General features: G+C 34.2%; 1 protein-coding gene across 1 annotated transcript in view; it reads right to left on the bottom strand.

The window, feature by feature from the left end:
- THEMIS (thymocyte selection associated) overlaps nt 1-20,928 on the bottom strand; it is a 155,881-nt gene that overhangs the window by 93,069 nt on the left and 41,884 nt on the right. Inside the window, exon 3 of the mRNA XM_067702892.1 lies at nt 5,525-5,983. Within this exon, the coding sequence (XP_067558993.1) occupies nt 5,525-5,983 (459 nt within the window). The remainder of the gene's footprint in view (nt 1-5,524; nt 5,984-20,928) is intronic.

Here is a 20,928-nt window from a genome sequence, read left to right as displayed (position 1 = left end):
AACTGAAAGCAAAGAAGGGAACTCTAAATCTATGGGGGAACAGTGAAAGCCTCAGCAACTTCTCCACTCAGTTACAAGAGTTTCATAACCCCCAGGAGGTATCAAGAAGATTCTTTTCAGATGAAATTGAACAAGTCCTGGAGGAAAGACTCACAGGATCTGAATTTGGGGAATTCTCCAATGAAAAAGCCAACAAAATGAAACCTAAAATTCATAAAACAAGGAGCTTGTATATCAATAGGGGCTCACTTGTAAATTAAATTAAAAATGTGTCTAACACGTAAATATGAACAAATGGGAAATAACCACCAAGAATTTGAGGAAAACATTTAACAAGAATGACAGACTAAAACTTTAAAAAAGGCCAAAAGAGGCAGATAAAATGTAAGGAACAGTAGAAAACTTTAAGAAATAGTAGTATATTCTCAGAGAGATAAGATATTGAGTCCTTATAACAAGAACATGTTAACAGTTAAAAAATGGTATAAGAAATAACTCTTAGAAATTAAAAATATGATAGCTGAAATTAAAAATTCATTAAAACAGTTGGAAATGTAGTTAAGAAATTTTCCCTGAAGGTAAACCAAAGACAAAGAGACATAAAATAAAGAAAATAGTTCTACATTAGTATGGGAGCTTCAACATGAGATTAGAAGTTACAGAAGGAGAGAAGAGAAAAAACAGTTGAAAGGCAATTATCAAAGAATTTATCCTAGAAATGAAGGACCTGAATTTCCAACCTGAAAACTTTCCTCACAATGAAAGAACAGACCTACCACAAAGCACATTACTGTGAAACTTCTGAATACCATGTAATCTCTCAAAGGCAATATTGGAAACAATAAGTTATTTGAGTCCAGAAATTGCTAGTAAACACAGAAGCAAGTCAAAGAGTAACCACCAGGATGGCGTTAAATCGAAGTCCCAGGACAACACTGTAATGGACTAAATGTTTGTGTCCCCTAATATTCATATGTTGAAACTCAACTTCATAATGTGAGGGGGTCAGGAGGTGGCATCTTTGGGAGGTGATAAGAATTAGATGAGGTCATGAGGATGGAGCCCTCATCAGTGAGATCAGAGGCCTTATAAAAGTCACCAGAGGCTTTGCTTCCCCTCTCTGCTCTCTGTGTAAGGATACTGTAAGGAAAAGGATACTGTAAGTCCGCAATCTGCAACCTGGAAGAGTTTCCTCACCAGAATTCCACAGTGCTGGCACCCTAATCTCAGACTTCCAGCCTCTAGAACTGTAAGAAATAAATTTCTGTTGCTTATAAGCCACACAGTTTATTGTATTTTTATAATAGTATCCCAAGCTAAGATAAGCACCTATGTATTAGTTCTAGAGAGCCACAAATACAGACTGGAGCATGAGGTTGGAGGGTTCCAGGAGGAATACTTCAGGATAAAAAAAATAACAGAAGAGGTAGATCTCCTGACAGTTTGGGCTCTGGAAAATTGCAATGAATGGCTTTTTTTGTTTTCTTTTACAAAGATGTTGGAAAATACTTCAAGACTTAGGAGAGGATTGAAGAAAACTAAGAAATGAAATAGTAAGGTCATTATTACAGAAAAATAAAGCTATACAAAAATGGAATTATGGTCATTATCTACCACTTGATTCAGCAATGAACTGTCACAATAATGAAACTGCAAATGCTTAACCATAACTTATCATATACTGAGAGAATGGGGAAAGGGAAGAGGAAGTAGGAATATAAGACCATTAAATCTTCATCACCATACATGGAAGTCAGTAGTTGCTGTCTAAAACTGATCACTTGAAAAATAGCAGTATCCGTATATTATTGGAAATGTGCATGGATATATAAGAAAGCAGGAGTGAAATATTTAAAGGAGTTACCTCAGAGTAGCAGAATGTGGGGGAAATTTGGGAATGGTCAAGGGCACAAGGTTTGTTGGTAACTTTGTCTTTTTACTACTTTTTGACACTTTTCACTTTGATAAAAATGGAAATTATTTTTGAAAATACATGAGAGAAAGACAAAGTCTCAGAACACTAAAAGATCAATGTATTCTTTTCTTCTATTCATTTGTCACCTATTATACAATATTCAGATACTGCCTTTCTGATATCATCATTCTGCTTGTGTGATTTTAGCCCTCTGTTTATAAATGAATTATGTCATATACTTGAGCAGAAACTTTTTCCCAAATTTGGATGGCATTAAGTTTTTCTCCTAAAGCAAAACGTAACTTTCCAACTCTTAAAATTTCCACAAGTAAAGAACTACTTATCAATCAATACACCAGAACATAACTCCATTAAAAAGTTTTAAAATCAAGATTTTTTTGAAGCCGCTTTAAACGGCTGGCTCCATTTTTCATTTGCAAATATTATGCATTCCATTTGTTAAACTAATATGAATTTTATCTTCCTGTTAAAGACACAAACAGAGTTTGCTATGACTTATATGAAACCAGTAGTTAGAGGTTTTGGATGGTTATTTATACCTCTTTTCCAAAGAGAGTTAGTTTTTAAAAAATCATTAAATGTAGGGTAAGGGTTAGAGGGGGTTGGCCTGTGACCAAGAGTTCCCAGAAACAAATATTCCATTTAAACACTTTGTGCTACATTTCTTTTTTACAAAGTCTAAAATTTCCCATTAGTAACATTAAAAACTAGTACTAGGAGTAGAATATCTTATATTTCCTCTTTTCTCTATTTACTTGCTATGTTCTCTTTTCCACAAATCAATATTTCATAGCTTCCTACAGTTCTCAGTCTTTTCCATCTTGCTTTTCCCCCTAAGGTTTCTCTAAAATCTCCTACCCCTGACAGACCTATTCTTTTTCTTGTCACTTTAGAAAAGAAGGACTCAAGTCAAGAGGAGTTTGAACTGTGCCTGACACTCAAAGTCACTGGAAAACAATTTAGCAGGCAACGTGCCCTTGACTTCAAGGCAAGTTTGAATCTTCAATATAAGAAAGAATCATGTAAAACAAGACCACAATTGATTAAAAAACAGTTTACATTTATATTTAGAAGAAAAATGCCTATAACAACAATAATTTTTTAAATTTGACTTTTTGTGTTGGACACCCATCCTCTATTTTCAGGAAATATTCTGTAGTCAGTATACATGCAAAGCAGTCTCATACAGTATCTGTCCTGAAATTGCTATACAATGAGAACTAATGTTTAAAATAATCCTTAAGAAATTAAAGGTCCAAAATAATTAAAATCAAAATTCAATTTTAATATCATTAAAGAATGGAAATTGGACTAAAACATTTGGGGAAGGATTTTACTTCATCTAAAGGCTTTCTTCTGGGACCTTAGCTAACATGAAACCATATTTAAGTCCATCTAAACACTTCTGTTAATATCCCTTGCTCTTCTGTCAATGTTTATATGTAATAAACTGCACCACCATTCAACCAGCAGATCAAGTCAGAAGCCTGGGAATCAGGTTAACGTCTTTCCCCTTCCAATAGACCTTCAGATCTGGCTAGCTGTACTTCTGAAATACCCATTAAGAAGAGCTGTCCCTATCACTATTGTATTAACCCCCCAGTACTCTGCCACAGAACCAGTGGCCTCACTACAATTCTCCCACCTTGTTTCTCCAGCTGAAAAACCATTATTAATTTGCTCTTTGGACAAATATTAACCCCTTAACATATATTTCAAGATCCTCCATGACTGATTCCACTACCCCATTGCATGTTTTGATATCTGTCTCAGCCTGCCTTCTCCTCTCTTTTCTCACACCAGGTGCACTGGAACCACAGTCTCTTGCTTACCTGCTTTCCTGTTTTCCTGCTTCCTCCAATGTTGACCCCTCTCTCTCAGCCTGCCCATCTCCTATTCACCCTTCAGATCTTAGTTTAAATGTAATTTCCTCAGTGAAGGCCTTCGTGATCTCTAACCTAAATTCATTAAATGCTGTAACCATCTTGTTCATGTGCTTAGGTTCTGGGTTCGCCTTCATTTGCATCTGCATGATAGGAGATGCCAATGGTTTTAGAAAAATAACAAAATTTAAAATGAGAAAATGCTATCCATTATTTAGGAAAACTCAGTTATCAATTTTGATTGTACATTTTGGGAAAACTGACAAAACACTAATGTGAGGTCTAAACTTTGCTGCGACTTCAATATTTTGTCAACTTAAAAAAATAATCATGCTGTGGCCTCAATTTTTTGTAGTACAAAAAGAAAATCACTACTTGAGTGGAATTCCTTACCTACACCTTTTGCTCAAATGAATTAATTGATTTCTGGTTAAATATATGTATGTAACAAAATTTAACATAGCTCTAAAACCTACTCAAAAGGCATGTCAAGTTTTTCACAATTGCATGTGACCAACAATATTAATGGGAGCAGAGATAAATAGAATTTGAGATATCCAAGGGGTACTTTTGACCAAACATTTTTACATATTGCTTTTTTTCCTCAGGTGTATTACATATAGTATCTTAATAGAACCTTATTTCATTCTCAAAACAACTCCAAGTCATAGACAAAAGGGATATCATCATCCCCTTTGTATAGACGCAGTTTACATGGCTCACCCAAAGCTACCATCTGTTAAGTTATTGACCAGAGTTAGAATCCAGGACTTTTTATTGCAAATACAGAACTCTTTGTTCCATACTTGTTATGCTTATGTGCCACAATCTTAAAAAGTCAAGGTGTTAATTTCTTTAGGATTACAGTGCTCTCTCCAGCTATTCTTATTTTAAAATGCAAAAATCTTATGAAGATTACATATTAAAATACACTTATGTGGGAAGAGGCAAAGGGGGAGGATCAGGATAGGGGTATGGGATTAAGTTATACAAAGTACTATGTATAAGATAGATAAGCAACAAGGATATATTGTACAGCACAGGGAAATATAGCCATTTTTGTAATAATTCTAAAGGGAGTATAATGTATAAAAATATTGAATCACTATGCTGTACACCTGAAACTAATATAATATTGTAAAACAACTATATTTCAATAGAATCCTTTTAAACCCACACTTATGTGTGAATTAATTTGTCATATTATTTTCCCTTAAGTCAGAAGGACTCCAAGCTAATAGGAGGATTTATGACCAATGAGGGATGGCTGAAAAAAAAAAAAAGAAAAAAGGCTCTCACAAAAATAGGAGTAAGGGACACATAAAGAAACTTTATGTGTCTTACCTCTTTTTTGACCACCTCCATACAAGAAAGCTTCTTTCTAGTCAATTAATTTTCTATTCTAAAAAGTAGCTCTTTTCTGATCCTGTTTAACTGGCAGTGATAAAAATAAATATTTTAATCTGTCTGTACCTGACAATTACAGCATTTTACATTTGGATAACACCACACAATTTAAAATATTTGCTTACATACATTACTGAATTTGAGTCTTCATGATTTGCTTATTTATAGATGAGAATCTGACTCTCAGTGGGCTTAATGGGCAAGTTAGGGACAGAGTCCCATTCTTTAGACTAAAGCTTTTCTCTTTCCCAAACCCCACAATCATGTTCATAAAGCATCATTCTCAGGGGATACTTACATTTCATCACACCTTGAATTTCATAAACAGGCTTGAGAATCACAGCACCATAAAAACCTTTAGGGAATGGATTTGTTAAGTCCCACTTATTTGAAAAGTCTGTAAGTTTCACAGTTCGTGTTCTGTTCTTGGGGATCTTCCATTGGACAATTTCCTTTAGGGTATAAATATGTTCATCATCACATTCATAGAACTCTCCTTCTTGTGACAAAGGCAAAGTAAATGAGTGATTTTGATGATTCCTTAGCACACCACAGTTCACCATTATTTCTCCATTGATCTCTTCGACTGAGCTGAGCATGATTTGCTCACCTTGCTTTATGATGAGATTCTCTAGTTTTATACCCTTCTGATGATAGAAGCAAGGATGCCCCAGTCTACTTGGTCCAATACGGATGGCTCTTGTAATTTCTTCCATAGTGAGGTATGGAGTTTTATCAGCCACAATCTTAAAAAGACCTGAGAACAGAATTCTATGAATTAGAAAGTTCTCATAAGAAAATCACAGCGAGAGAGTTATAAAACAAGTAAAACGTAGCATTTAAAAGTAATGTACCTTTTTCAAGATTAGAGATATTTGTTTTAATCTTGAATTCTTCTAGGTAAAATCTTAATGTATTTTCTGTAGGTTACTGGATTGTCAGATCCAGACAGGCCACATAGATGGAAAGGGGGAAATAGCGTGAGATAGAAAAGGCCCACTTCTTGGAAATGCAATCTGCATGAGATACTGGCTATCTCCCAACCACATGTGTGATCTTGAGCAGGGCATTTAATCTCTCAAGATCGCATTTTTAACTTTTAAAATGAAAGGATTGGATCAATATTTACATATATATTCTCTGGAAACATCAAAATTAAAAGATATTCCAGAAGGAAACTGTTTCATGGTCAAATTAACGATTACAAAGATATTACCTGGAACTAGCCCATGGTGATGGTTGTAACGCATTGTGAATGTACGTAATGACACTAAATTGTATACTTTAAAATGGTAAATTTGATGTTATATGCATTTTACCACAATAAAAAAAATATCTACATATTTCCAAGTAATTTAAGATTTCTCAGAAACTTTAGATGCACTGTGACTCACAAGAGGGGAATATAACATGCAGAATTTCCCAAATTTCTTTCATTCTAAAACTCTTGGGGAAACATTCATAAATAAATTACAAAATAGTATGTCACGATATATTAGTGATCCACATAACTCTCCTTGAGAAATGCCAGGTTAGGTAGTTGTTCTGGATTGAATACTCTTGATTATATATCTTTCATTCTTCTCATTACTTTTCTAATTTTGCCATGGTTTCACTATTTCAAGTTTTTTCCTCTAATACTATTGGGATAGTCACTGACACAATGAATTTTTGTTCTTTAAGACACAGCTTTTTATGCTTGCATGTTTAAGTTTCATTCTCCTCTTTGAATTATTTTGCTTTTATTTTATAAGCACATGTGTTTTGTAGCACTTTCAGAAATTTATTTACTGAATACATTTTAATAAATTCCAGAGAAAATAAGAACAAAGGAAAAATTAGGTAATTGCTTTGTTAACCTCAAAGTAAATTAAGACAATTATTATATAATAGCATACACTAAGAAGGCACTGTATAAAGAATTCTACTAGAATGATATAGCTTGTAAAAGTTATTTATTCATTTAGTCAAAAATACAGTCCAATTAAATTTATCTATGTATCAAATTATTATTAACCAGGTTACAATGTCTTTTATGTGTATTTTGGGTTATAGTACAAAGATTTATGATGTTATTTTTTAGTCGATCTTTGCTCAAATGAAAAAAAATACAGGATTTTGGTTACTTTTAAATATAAATGTCCTGAAAAAGTGGGTGATACAATCCTGGCAAAGGCTGAGGAAGGTAGCATGTGCAATCTGTCCTGAAAACCTTTATAAATCGAATAGTGTTCATTCCCTGCATAGTGTGCTTGAAGACAGTAAGGCAAAGAAACATTTACTTTAAAGGAACTTCTTATTTTATTATGTCTTGTATCAGGGAAAATCCAATAAAATAGTACTTTCGAATTCTCCACAGTAACTGAATTTGTGTGTGTGTGTGCTCGTGCCCGTGTGCAAGTGCATGCACATGTTTAATCTCATTTGTTTCCATGTGAAGATTTATTTCTAAGAGTCCACAGTCATCATCAGGGTATAAAAAATTCAGCAGTTTTTGTGAAATAAGTTTAAATAATAGCTACCTAGAATCTCATAAGCGTAGAGAAACATGGTTTCATTTCTATCCTCGCTATATTGATGACATAAGTCACAGAAGAATTAAGTCAGCATCTTCTTTCCTGGGGAATTGGGTTCACCTAAGGTAATAACAGACCCAAAATGTTATGAAGTAGAAAAAGCCTGAAACCCTAAGGGCCACTATTATTTCAAGTTAATCACACACTTCAGAGCTGTCTTGTTGGATGTCTCTATTGCAAGAAAAATCTATCTAAGAAATCTGTGTGTTTTCCCTTAGGAGATGATTAAGGACACAGTTTAGCATGCTAAGTGGCAGAGTACAGGAAAAATATTTTATTAACATTTCTTTATATGTTATTGCAGCCAGTCCAAAGAGTCCCTTCTTACAAACAGCCACTCGATACCATATAAACTAGGGCAAGTATATACAGCTATATATGTATATATACATATATATGTGAATGATGTCATATTGGAACTTTAATTTCAGAATAAACTATAGCACCATAGATATGATCAGCTTTAAATTCAACCAATTTTTTCTCCATCTTTTTCTCAGAGTGTTATAATAGTTTTATACAAGAGAAAATATAATTTATTTTTTCAAAACACAAAACAAAACATATTTCAGGAGCTGAGTGATCATTAGAGAGATAATAAAATAAGCCAATATGTAATCCTCACAATGTAAGTTAAAAAGCAGAAAGAAAATAGATTTCTATTTCCAAATTTATTGTCACCTATTAAAATGGATATTAGTGTTATTTTTACCTAGGAGAAATTGTTCATAAGGAGTACGTTACTTGAGAAACAAAAATTATAAGGAAATGCAATTAGTTGATCTGTTGAAAAATAGTCAATAAGTAAATTTAATCTTTAAGATCTTGTCCCTGAATCTCAGGCTTTTGGGGAGTTTATATTTTTATCCAATTCTTAATGATCTGCAATCATTATTATTAATAGTAAGAGTAACAATTGAAATTTGCTTAAAACATTACAAGCTTGAATAATTTTCTTCATATGCATCATTTATATTCTTTCAAGAACAGTAAAACAAATATTATTATTGGGGGATATAAAAACGGTCATGATTTTCATAGTCGTGGCTATGGAATCTCAAGCCAGACCTTTTAAATCCAAGTCTCATAATCTTACCTCCACATCAGGCCACCTCCCTGTCACACAAATGACTTACAAGGACATTTCCTATGAGAACATGTTTATTCCAGTTCACAAGATATGTACGTGGGTCTCACAGGTTGGCCCTCCCTTTGCATTGGTCAGCCTTTCCAGACCCTCCAGTATGAGAAGAGCAAAAATAACTTCCTGGTTCAGAGTGAAGAATTTACACTCATCAGATTTTTTTCTACATTTTTCTCTATCTCATCAATTCTAACACAAATAGGGAGTAATTTAAAAAATTAAAATTTCCCCCTGTGTATCACAATACTATTTATATACATAAGATCATTGTGTATGATGTTATGTGTGAAAAGAGTTCACAGTCTTTTCTCTTTGTCTAATCTCTAGCTTGCTTTCACAGTTCCAACCAAATATATTCCCTCTATCTCTGAGATAAGGAATCTTAGAGTGAACTTTATGTACTAATTCTCATCTTCCTCTCATATTATCAAAATTAGGATTATTAAAATATTAGCAGCTTAGAATGTGCTGGAAATTTACATGTCTGATAGAATTCAATTTTCCAAATTACAATATGAGGTAGCTAGAAATAAAAAACAAACACTTCACAAATAACCACAGGAAAGTTTGAAGAGATACCATAAATTCTCTATCATCACACAGCTCATAAGATACAAGTAGGATTTTGTGTCTCTAAAGCTCAAGGGCTTAATCACATGGTTACATATTTAAGCCTTTCATTATTATTGTAAATCGTAAATTGTTTGTCCAGCCTTTCACCCTCCTTTTGGGTGCAGAAATTCTTAGAACTTTTTAAAACGAGCAACATAAGAAAGTGAACTTCACTGATATTTGACATTGATTGGCACTAGCCTCATCTCCTCATCAGATGGCCACGTGCCTGGAGGTACAGGCATGTGGGAGGCCTGGGAACTGCACAAGCTGAAGGAGTTGACAGTGCTGTCCACAAGATCATGTTCTTTGAGTGTGTTCCAGACCACCTGGCCATATGTAAGTGGGTTTCCAGAATACATTATCACAGTTTTTAAATAAAGTAAATCTCACAAAATGGATAAATGGCTTCACACATTTCTTGCAAAGAAATCATGTATTGAAAATAAAACTAATATAAACACAAGTGAACAAAAACAAGGATGAAGTCGACATTTCTACTCTCACTCAATCTCTTCTTTAGATATATTATGAAATAAAACAATGACACTCTCGTCTAATAAAATATGAAGAGTGGCTGAAACTTCTTTAACACTTTAAAGTTATCAACATGTGGATTCACATCCACTATCATCATAAAGAAATTTGCCTTTGAGATACAGATGAACAACACATCAAATACACATGCATATATATGCATAGCTGCCATAATTTTAAATAAATACATAAATATTTGAGATATTGCTCAAAAATTTCTAATGGACTGAGCTACGTGAAGGAGAAGATTTAGAGACAAATCAGACTGCTACATATTTTTGATCATGTGTCTTGTCTCTCTGCCAATAAAGCAAAGTGTGTTTCACTTATTTTTGTGAGTGTATGCTTCTGCCTCTTTAAAATGGCACTTTGTCCTGCAATCAAGTTCCTAAGCATCCTTGTTATTTTATACTTGCCTATATAGGTTTCTCATTCCACATTTTCCTATTATTTTGTTACATTTCCAAGACAATTCTTAGGTCAGCACATCCTACAAAAACTATCTTCTTCAAGACTATCCCAAATCTGGTATTTTGACTAGAATCTTAGCTCAAGCATCTCTATTTAACTTCAGATTAAAACGAGATGCATGAAATACCCTATCAAAGCAAAAAACTCAAAATTCTTGAGCAAAGTAATGAAACATATAATAATAATAATGTCCAAACTGTGAGAAAATTCTCCAGATTTCTGAGATTATTGAAAATCATCAACTAATGAGTGATTCAAACAATCTTGACAGAAGTCTCCAAGAGCAGAAACAAGGAATGTGAGGAAAGTCAAATTCATAAGAAAATTTTATGTAGTAATTTAATGGAGTATTTAGCAGGGGGAGAAGACATATCTAAGACAGTAACCAAGTTTGTTAAGTGTTAGATGCTAAGTGTGGCTGTAGAATTCCTACGTGTGAATGTCTTTACATGTATAATGAAATCAGAATGATCTATAATAGCTATTAACAATTTTTAATAGTTCTTTTACCTGGCGATAAAAAGAATAAATCGTAAAATCTTTTGATTCATTTTTACCTCGATGGTTCAACCACTGCATGAAAAAAACCTTTATTTTCCCAGTAAAGGCTTGAAAGGAGTGATATGCAATATCTAATACATTTGAGATATTTAACAAATAATTTACATTAATAATGTTAGACTTTGAAATCAAATGATATAATTTGATATCAATGCATAAATCTCTGTTATAATCATGGCTTTACTATTAAAAGTGCCATACATCCTTGTTCATGTTAAACCTTTCTCTCTCCTAAGCAGTGAGAATGAGTAATAGACCTAGGATGAGGCGAGAAGATGTCAGAAATTCTTCTTCTCATAAACCTTGGCAAGAGCACAGTTCTCTGGACTCTTACAGTTCTTCAGAGCACTGCCCCTTATGTTAGGAGAAGACACATAGAGGTTTCAGGACTGGAAAGAACGCCCACAGACATTAGGTCTCCCAAATCTCTCACGAGGCTTTATTAGGAGACCGTCAAAATATCACACATTTACTACTCCTGGCTCGTGCTGACTTTAGGCAATAGAATTTTCAGGCCCAGCAACACACTACTATCCCAATAGGAAAGTGAAGTGGTTAAAAGTATGAATTTTTGATTCAAACAACCTGGGTTTAAGTTTGGCCTTAGTCCTTTCCCCACTGTGTAAACTTGAGAACTTAAACTCTCAGGGTTATAATTTCCTTTTCTATAAAATGGAGAAGATTGTTTCACCTACCTCATAAAGTCATTGTGATGATTAAATGAGTCAATACATGTAACATGCTTAGATAGCACTTGACACAGAGCAAGCACTGAAAAAGCAAAATACAAGAAATAATAGCTATTCTTTCATACCATTTTCTTTCACTCTGGAATTCTAAGCCATTGTAGGATGGTTATAACATCAGAGAGATGAATACTTACAGGGCCAAAGAGGATCCAGTTTGGATCAAATTAGATGAGACAAAATATGTAGAATCCACAGTTCAGTATCTGACACAGGCTGAGCAAAAAATGTTCCCAGCTACCATTACAGATTTTGCCAGAGTGTTTGATTATGGAAAAGAGCCTCAGGTGACCTCTTTAGGTGCACGGCCTTTGGGGAAATATTTCCAGGTGGCTTTGAGGAATTTGTCTGACTCCAGGCTTTGATAAACTGCTTAGAATTTAACCACCAAAATTTTATGCTCATAATAAGCAGATTATAGGGAGATGTAACCACATTTTAAATGCAAATATTGTGCTGGTTGTAGTTATTCACAAGGTATACATTATACACAGTTGCTGAAGTTCCCTTGGACAAAAGAAGCAGCAAAATGCCAAGGCATTTTTGAAAATGTGTTTTATTCATGGCTCTGAAGGGTAGTTGAAGCCAACTGAGGGAGGAGTATACCCTCCCTCTATTTTAATGATCTTAATTTTGCTAATGGAATGTTAGTGGAAAGAGTTTGGGAGCCATGTGGTGCTGATTGCGTTGTTCAGTATTGATGTTGCTTGCAAATTAAATGTACCTAAGTAGCCACCTGTTTATGCTTATGATTATATAAAACCCCATATGTTTCCCTCTCTACACATGGGAGGTAAATATTGAAAAAATTATTCTGGTGTGAAGGGTGAAAACAGCAGCAATTCTTCTATAACTGTCAACATATGCTGTGGTGTTTCCTTTAATGTTGTGCTTTGTCTGACATATTTGCTGATTTTTACCATGCAGTGTTCAAAAAAATCTGTTACCCATGGTTATGCAAAACAATTAAAAATCAGTTTACATTAAATTCAAATTAGGAAGAGAGGTAATTTTCCAATGTAACCGTAAGTTTTAAATGGATTTCAGAGCTTAAGATTTAAATAGATTTTGATTTGCACAATAAAGAAAACCAAACTTTTTTTTTCCTAAATTCGCCAGCATATATAAAGGAACATTTTCTTCCTAAGCACATCCTTTTGATCCCATATTACTAGGCAACCAAAAAACTAACTCGAGTAACATAAATTTGAAAATCCCACCTGAAACTGGCAATAACTCTTCAAATGGCAAGCCCACTATCATTTCCACTGGAATGGGTCTGGAAAACAGTTTGCTGGACCTCATACAGAAGATCTGACTGGGTATTTAGTCAGCAAGAGCTCAAGAGCAGTTTTTGAGATGTCTTGTTAGAGCATTGAGAGATCTGGCGCAGGTAACGCCTTTGGAACTAGTTCAGACTATTCAGAAATATGCCCCGACTATAGCTTGCAGGAAAGATCAGAGAGACTGGACTTGCTGTTGTTGATCACTTTAGACACTACAGATAAACAAATTGGAGCTTCATATGATTAATATCTGATCAAGAGGGATTTAAATGTCAACTGTCTAGCAGCCTAGACGTGACAGTCTCTAACTTCCCAATAAAGTACCACAAAAAGACACAGAATATGTTAGAAAAAGACGAAAATTTACCCCATCATCAAAAACTAAGCATAACAGATCAGCTGTCCCCAAAGGCCAGAAGAACTTATTTTCATAATAAGGAAGATAGAGCTGAAATGAGAACATTAGAGGCCTAACCATGCTGGGTCTCATGAAACAAAGAAACCTCTCTAAAGTTTTTTAAAGATATTTAACAATCACTGAGTACCCTCTACAGCCCAAAGTTTGTAGTAAGCACTTAACAATTACCTCTTTTCATTTATTTAAATTCATGTCGCTAAAAAAAAAAAAAAACCTGAGACAGAGACACTAAAAACCCTTAAACTGTATACTTAAAACAGCTGAATGTTATGTTATGTAAATTATAGCTCAATAAAGCTGTTAATTTAAAAAGTGGGAGTGAGGAAGGATGGACAGTTAAGTAATAGCTTGAAAAAAGCAGGTAGATGGGCCCTGTCATTAGTTCCTGGTGGGATGTAAATTGGCAAAATCTTTATTGAATGTGATTTGGTAATATGCATCAAAAGCTTTAAAAACATTTTTACTTTTGAAGTCATAATTTTATGTATATGAAATTATCATAATAATCAGAAATGCAGGCAAAACTTCAGTTAAAAGGCTGTTCATTATAGCATAAATTGCACAAATGACCATGTTTGGAATGGATTTATTAATTATGGTATAAGCATATGATGGACTATTATACAGAAAATAAAAATTATGTTTTGAAGAATATTTAATGACATAGGCAAGTCCTCAGAAATAGGCTTACTTCTCATTATATTAAAACATGTCTGTATGTGTGTAGGTGTACTACTGGAAAACAATAGAAGGAAACTAAATATTAATGCTAAATAGCTCTGGTGATGAGATTATAGGGAGCTATGCTCTCACCCCTGCATTTTCTTCCCTCTTCTAATTTTCTACAAGATAGATGTGGCATTGGTAAATTTGGGAAAAATCAATACATTTTATAACTTCAAAAAGTTGTGTTCCTTATGTCCATGCAAAAATCTACACATGGACGTTTATAGCAGCTTTATAGTTGCCAAAACTTAGAAGCAACTAAGACGTCGTTCAGTAGGTGAATGGATAAATAAACTGTGGTACATCCAGACAATGGAATATTATTCAGCGCTAAAGAGAAATGAGCTAGAAAGCCATGAAAAGACATAGGGGAACTGTAAATGCATATTACTAAGCGAAAGAAGCCAATCTGAAAAGACTACATAGTCTATGATTCCAACTGTATGACATTTTGCAAAAGGCAAAACTACAGAAACAGTAAAAAGATCAGTGGTTGCCAGGGGTTGTGAGGGAGAGATGAACAGACCGAACACATAGGATTGTTAGGGCAGTGAAAATACTCTGTATGATGCCATAATGGTGGATACATGTCATTTGTCTAAACCCATAGAACATAAAACAACAAGAGTAAACTACAATGTAAACCAAGAACTTGAATGATTATGAGGTGTCAAGGTAAATTTGTCAGTTGTAACAAGAGTACCACTCTGGTAGGGGATGTTAACAATGGAGGAGACTGTGCATATGTAGAGGTATGGGAAATCTCTGTACTTTATGCCAATTTTGTTGTGAAAACCTAAAATTGCTCTAAAAAATAAAGTCTACTGAAAAAAATGTTTTGTTCCAATGACAGAACTTCTAAATCTCTGATACGTAATTATGTATAAATACAGTAATGTGTTTTGCCAATGTCCACTTCAGGAAATGAAGACCGAGTAGACAATTTGTTTGGACAGTCTGGTTCCTCTCATGAGAGTTCCTCCATGGTGATACTGTTGAGGCAACATCATAAAGAGCTTTGAAGGAATTGTGCATGAAAGATAAGGAGATGGTAAGAGCAAAAAGTGATGAGATAGATTTTTAGAAGATGTGCACAAAATATTAATAGGATGAGAACTTATAGAACAGTGCCAGTTGTAGAAAAGCCTATTTTAAAATGATATTTCTGACAGAATTCTGTTCTGATTCTCAAATGTACATGGGTGGGTGAAAAGAACATTTTGACCTATAACTGCAGTCCATTTGTGTTCCAGATAATATATATTTTAGTTATCAAAAGACCAAAGACTTAGAAAAAAAATCTGATCATGTACTGAAGAGAAGAAAACATAGGCCAATAAAAAATGGAACTGAAAATTAGTGTAAAAGTCTGAAATTTTTGTGCATTTAGATTACTCCACATTTTCTTTCATCGTATATGCAGAATACCCCTTTTTGTCTAGGAAAATATTTTGTATAATAAGCATAGATGAATCTATTTTGCTTAAGTGAGCACAGTGGGGAAGAGATGCCTTAAGAGAGGTTGACCGAGAAAACTTGGAAGAATGGTCCATGATTCCTTGAATAGAAAATTGTCCAAAAAGCAGGGAGCCCTATTTAGGGCTTTTCTGAATCATGTGTCATCATAACAACCAGATGGAAAAATAAGAACAAATTCTGCCCTGTAGCTTACTTCTTTTAACATAAGTCATTTAAAAAACAGAAGACAAAAAGTTATTTACTATAAAGCTATCAAATATATTTTAAGTATTTTTACATAATTTTCCTATCAGGTCCCTTTATAAACTGATATTATAGTCAAAAAATAGCTACAATCACAAAATGGCTAAATGTGAAAGATTTAGTCATTTCAACGGTACATGAAATATAATAAATCACCACTGAATATAATATTACATGTTTTCGATTGATTAAGTACATAGTTTCCCAAATGAAACAATGAGAAAATTCGTTCTGAATTTTAAGTGAATTATTATTAAATATATTTAATGTATGAATGTACATACATTATGTATGTATTAGGTGTTTTGGTATCCATGCATAAAGGAGCAAGTTTTATAAATTTTAATCATTTAAACTTAATCAATTTCTTGAAGAAATAATTATATTATTAATCCAATTTTGTCATTGGTTATTCTTACTACTTTCCTATATTTTTCACATTTATAATTAAAATGATTTTGGAAACAGTCTTACTGCTAAGGGATATAGATACGTTGGGAGATAATCCTCCACAGCATTTCTACATGCCTCAGAAACTGGAGGTAAAATATTTGTTTCCTGACCAGTATGGCAATGATAGGGAGTATCTCCTTCCTGAGAGGCATTTTAGGATACTAAAGTCTCCCTCCTCTCCTCCAAGGAGATTTTCTTACATCCCAAGGTAATAAAGACATGTTTTCTTCAAGGGCAAAGAATGGCAGATTGGCCATCAGCCTCTTATACTTTGGGGATTTCCTAAACTCAGTGTTCCTCCACTGTGCGTTGGGCACCCACCTGGCCTGTTCTATCTCACCCGTGGGAGATGGGGCTCAAGGGGAACCATTAAAGCACGATGCTCATGCTGTCTGCTGTACCATGAGGAATCAACTACTACATTCATATGGGCTTATTGTTTCATTACTAATCTAATTTAAGAAGTGTGGCAAGTCGGCCTGGCAGCTGCAAGGCTACTTAAAGATGGCTTGACCTCTTGACAGATGAAGTCCATTTTTCCATTTATCTGGTAGAAATTAATTTATGTAGGAAGCAATGCCTAAAGTTTGTCTTTAAAGCATGACTCAAATCCATTAAACATATGAAGGCAATTTTATAGTTAATAAATTTTCTAACATTCATTTAAAAATTCCTATGTCATGTTATTTAGAAGTAGCATTAATTTAGATTTTTTAACATTACAATGCTTACTGCATATAACAGGAAAGTTAGAAAGGATGTCACATATCCAGGGGATTTGTGGATCCCCATTATAACACTGATGTTGGTTGACAAAAAGACCATCTCACTCTTTTCTATGATTAAGCAAGAAGTGCTTCAGAGCACAAACTCTGGAACAGTTTAGATCTGTATTGGTGCTCTCCAATACAGTACCACAGTTGGAGCACTGTATTGAGCATTTGAAATTTGGCCACTTGAAATTTGCATGGCCAGACTTGATATGTGCTGTAAGTGGAAAATACATGCTGGGTTTTAGACTTAACATGAAAAGAATGTAAAATATCTCAATAATTTTTCTATTGATTAGATATTAGAAGGATAATATTTTAGATACATATTTTTACCTAAAATACATTATTAAAATTAATTCACTTTTTTTTTTTTTTTTTTTACTTTTAAAAATATCTGTGCTAGGTAGCCTCTAAGATGGCTCTAATGATTCCTGTCCCTGCCACTTGGTTGTCACACCTTTGTGCAATCCCCTTCCAGATTGCACCAGCATGTGTCTGTCTGATCAAAAGAATATAGCAGGAGTGATGGTATTTCACTTCTGAGATTAGGTTACAGAAGACTATGGTTTCCATCTTGGGCTTGCTCTGATCACTCACTCAGGGGAAACCCTACGGAGTGGACCATGTGTCGAAGAAGTGAAGCTTCCTGGGATAGCCACATAAATAATGTTGGATGAATACACATTATATTTCTATTCAACAGTGCTAGTGTAGATTTAACATAACCACTTACTTAACTATGTGATCTTGGGCAAGTTACTTGACCTTTCTGTAACTCTGTTTTTTCATATGTAAAATGTGAATTCAATTAGTAACCTATGTATACATAAAAGTGTTTAGAACAGTTTTATATGCAAAAGTATTTAGAACGGTGTCTGGCACATCATTAGGATTCTCATTTGAGAGTGTGATGTGGTCAGGATAGACTGTAGAGTAGTACAGAATGTTCTATGTCTAAGCTCTACTATCACATTTCTTACACATTTTGTTGCCTCCAGCAACAAAATTCCTCCACAATAATAAAATTCATAAAATATGATCTAAAATTTCAAACAGAAAAATATCTTCAATCTAGCCTTGTAATTTTAATGGTGGTTTTATAGATGCAACCACAACCTTCCTTGAACATATGGTTTAGAGATATTATGTAAACTTGCTGTTTAGAAATAAACTCTGTCCATCAGAAAAAAGTGTATTGAAACTCTTTCAGGATATTTCTTATGTTTAAAGAGAAAGCATTTACTATTCATGCTTAATAACACTATATAGGAGGAACAAATATTTCCAAGAAGTAATCCAGAAATTTGGAACTTCATTATAACCCAAACATTACATGATTTACTGATCTATGTAGACAACGCAATCAACTACCAAATATCAGAATATATTTTTGTTGTGTTTGGCAAGAATGGCATGTTTCCTAGCTCATAAAAGGACTTAGCTATGAGGGCTTTCTTCTAAAATAACAAATTATGCTTCTAAAGCAGTATGTTTATTTCCATAAAGAACTGAAATGATTGCTTTTTATTTCTTTTAATATATTGAACATTTTCGAGATGACATAATAAAGATATATGGAAACATAACATTAATATAGGCTATGCAACCAGTTATGTATATTGCAAGTTTAGTTTCCCACTCACATTTTAGTGAAAAATCACCTTCCAGTTTGTTCCCTTAAAGAGTCCTTGCCAAATTAACAAAGCTTTTCTTTCTTAATTGTTGCTTGAGTTTTCATTTGCTGGAGCTGCATCTATAAAGCTATATTTACTGGTTGAAGGCTGGATATCTTTCTTCAGTAGAGCATCTTTATTTGCAAAGAAAGGGTACCCTAGGTACCCTTGACAAGGTTATGGTCATCTTCATCAAAACTTTTGAACTACCAATGAGAAATTAAGGATCTGTGTTCATATACTTTACTTCAATACAGAACAGTGGACGATGTCAGTGTAATAGTGGAATAAGGACCTTTGAAAATTGTCTCCTCCAAAAAGCAGTAGAGAAACTGGTTAAAAAAAAAAAAAGTCAGGATTAATATTTTCAGAATTCTGGAAATTAACCAAAGAATTGCAGCAATCTGGAGAACATTTCTTAATGAAAAAGTAGCTGAATCTTGGTAAGAACAGCAAACTTTGTGGCATCTTAACTTGTTTGTATTCCCATTCTTCCAAACCCCTTCAACTCCACAGTAGCCTTGAAAACCAACAGCCCGCAATCATGGCAAAGCCAGCAGCCTAGCAGTCACAAGATGGAGGAGAAAGAAGTTGGAGTTCCTGCCAAGATCATTCTCAGAAAATTGTCATTATTTGATATGTCTGGTGACTTCCTGGAAGATTCTATTTGTAATGCTGTCTCTATTTGATCTATTTTGAGCTCAGTGAGTGGAAAATACTTTGCCTCAGAGCATTTGTCAAAAACAATGAGAGGCAATTATTTAATTTTTGTGGCTGCCTGCAGTGGTGTTTAAGAGTTGGGGAAAAAAAATGGGCTAACCAAAAAGCCTAAAAGGAAAAGCTGAGGAGTGAGATGTCCATAACGACATTGAGAAGTTCCAACATATTCCTGGAAATCTAGAAGACCACATACATGTATATTACTGTGCACATGCCCAGAACTGTGTGCATGCTCAAGAAAGACCTGAGAAGTCTGTAAGCTCTCAAATCTGGTTGACTTTGAAGCGCTACATGAACAGGAAGTAAAAGCTAAGCAAGAGTTTTCAATTGCCTGGTTGAGTGTTGAAAGCATGCCTCCAAATGAACACAGAACCCCTTAACAAAGACTGGAGACTTCTTGGTTCCAGCTGTTTAAGGAAATATCTGTCCAGACATTCATTGCCCACCAAGCTAATTGAGCAGAGACTTCAATGACCACACATGACTAAGAACATAGACTTTACAGATTTAGTTCAGAAAAGTCACTAAACAACCAGCAAAAACAAGCCCTAAGGAGGGAGGAGAAAGCAACTTCTAGAGCTGATACATTATATTGTTGAAAATATCCAGTTTTCAACAACAAACTGTGAGACAGGCAAAGGAACAAGAATTGTCTGGCCCATAAACAAGGGGAAAGAAAATCAATCAATAGAAACTGTTTCTGAGGAAGCCCAGACACTAGAATTCCTGGAGAAAGAATTTAAACAGCTATATTAAATACGTTTTAAGAACTAAAAGAAACTATGTTTACAAATGAAAAGGAAGTATGGAAATACTTAAAGTATTTTGTTAAGTCTTAGCAAATAGAGAATATAAGTCAAATTTGAAAACAGGTCAATTGAGACTATCCATTCTAAGAAATAAAAAGTATGAAGAGAAATAAACAAAGCCTCAAAGACCTATGAGACACCATCAAGCATATAATACACCCTCTTTTTTTTTCTTTTTATTGGTCGCGCCCCACCACTTGTGGGATCTTAATTCCCTGACCAGGGATCGAACCCATGGTCCCTGCATTGGGAGTGTGGAGTCTTAAACACTGCACCACCAGGGAAGTCCACCATTAAGCATATCAATATGTGAATAATGAATACCTCAGAAGGAGAGGAGAGAGGAAAAAGTGTAGAAAAAATATTTCAGGAAATAATAGTAAAAACTTCCAAAATTTGATTGAAAACATTAATCTAAACATTTAAGAATCTCAACATACTCCAGGTGGAATAAACTCAGAGATCCATGGCTAGA

The sequence above is a fragment of the Pseudorca crassidens genome, chromosome 13 (genome assembly GCF_039906515.1).
Source record: "Pseudorca crassidens isolate mPseCra1 chromosome 13, mPseCra1.hap1, whole genome shotgun sequence".
Classification (NCBI taxonomy): Eukaryota; Metazoa; Chordata; class Mammalia; order Artiodactyla; family Delphinidae; genus Pseudorca; species Pseudorca crassidens.
The sequence above is the reverse complement of the archived record's forward strand: the minus strand, read 5'-3'. Positions and strand labels throughout refer to the sequence as shown.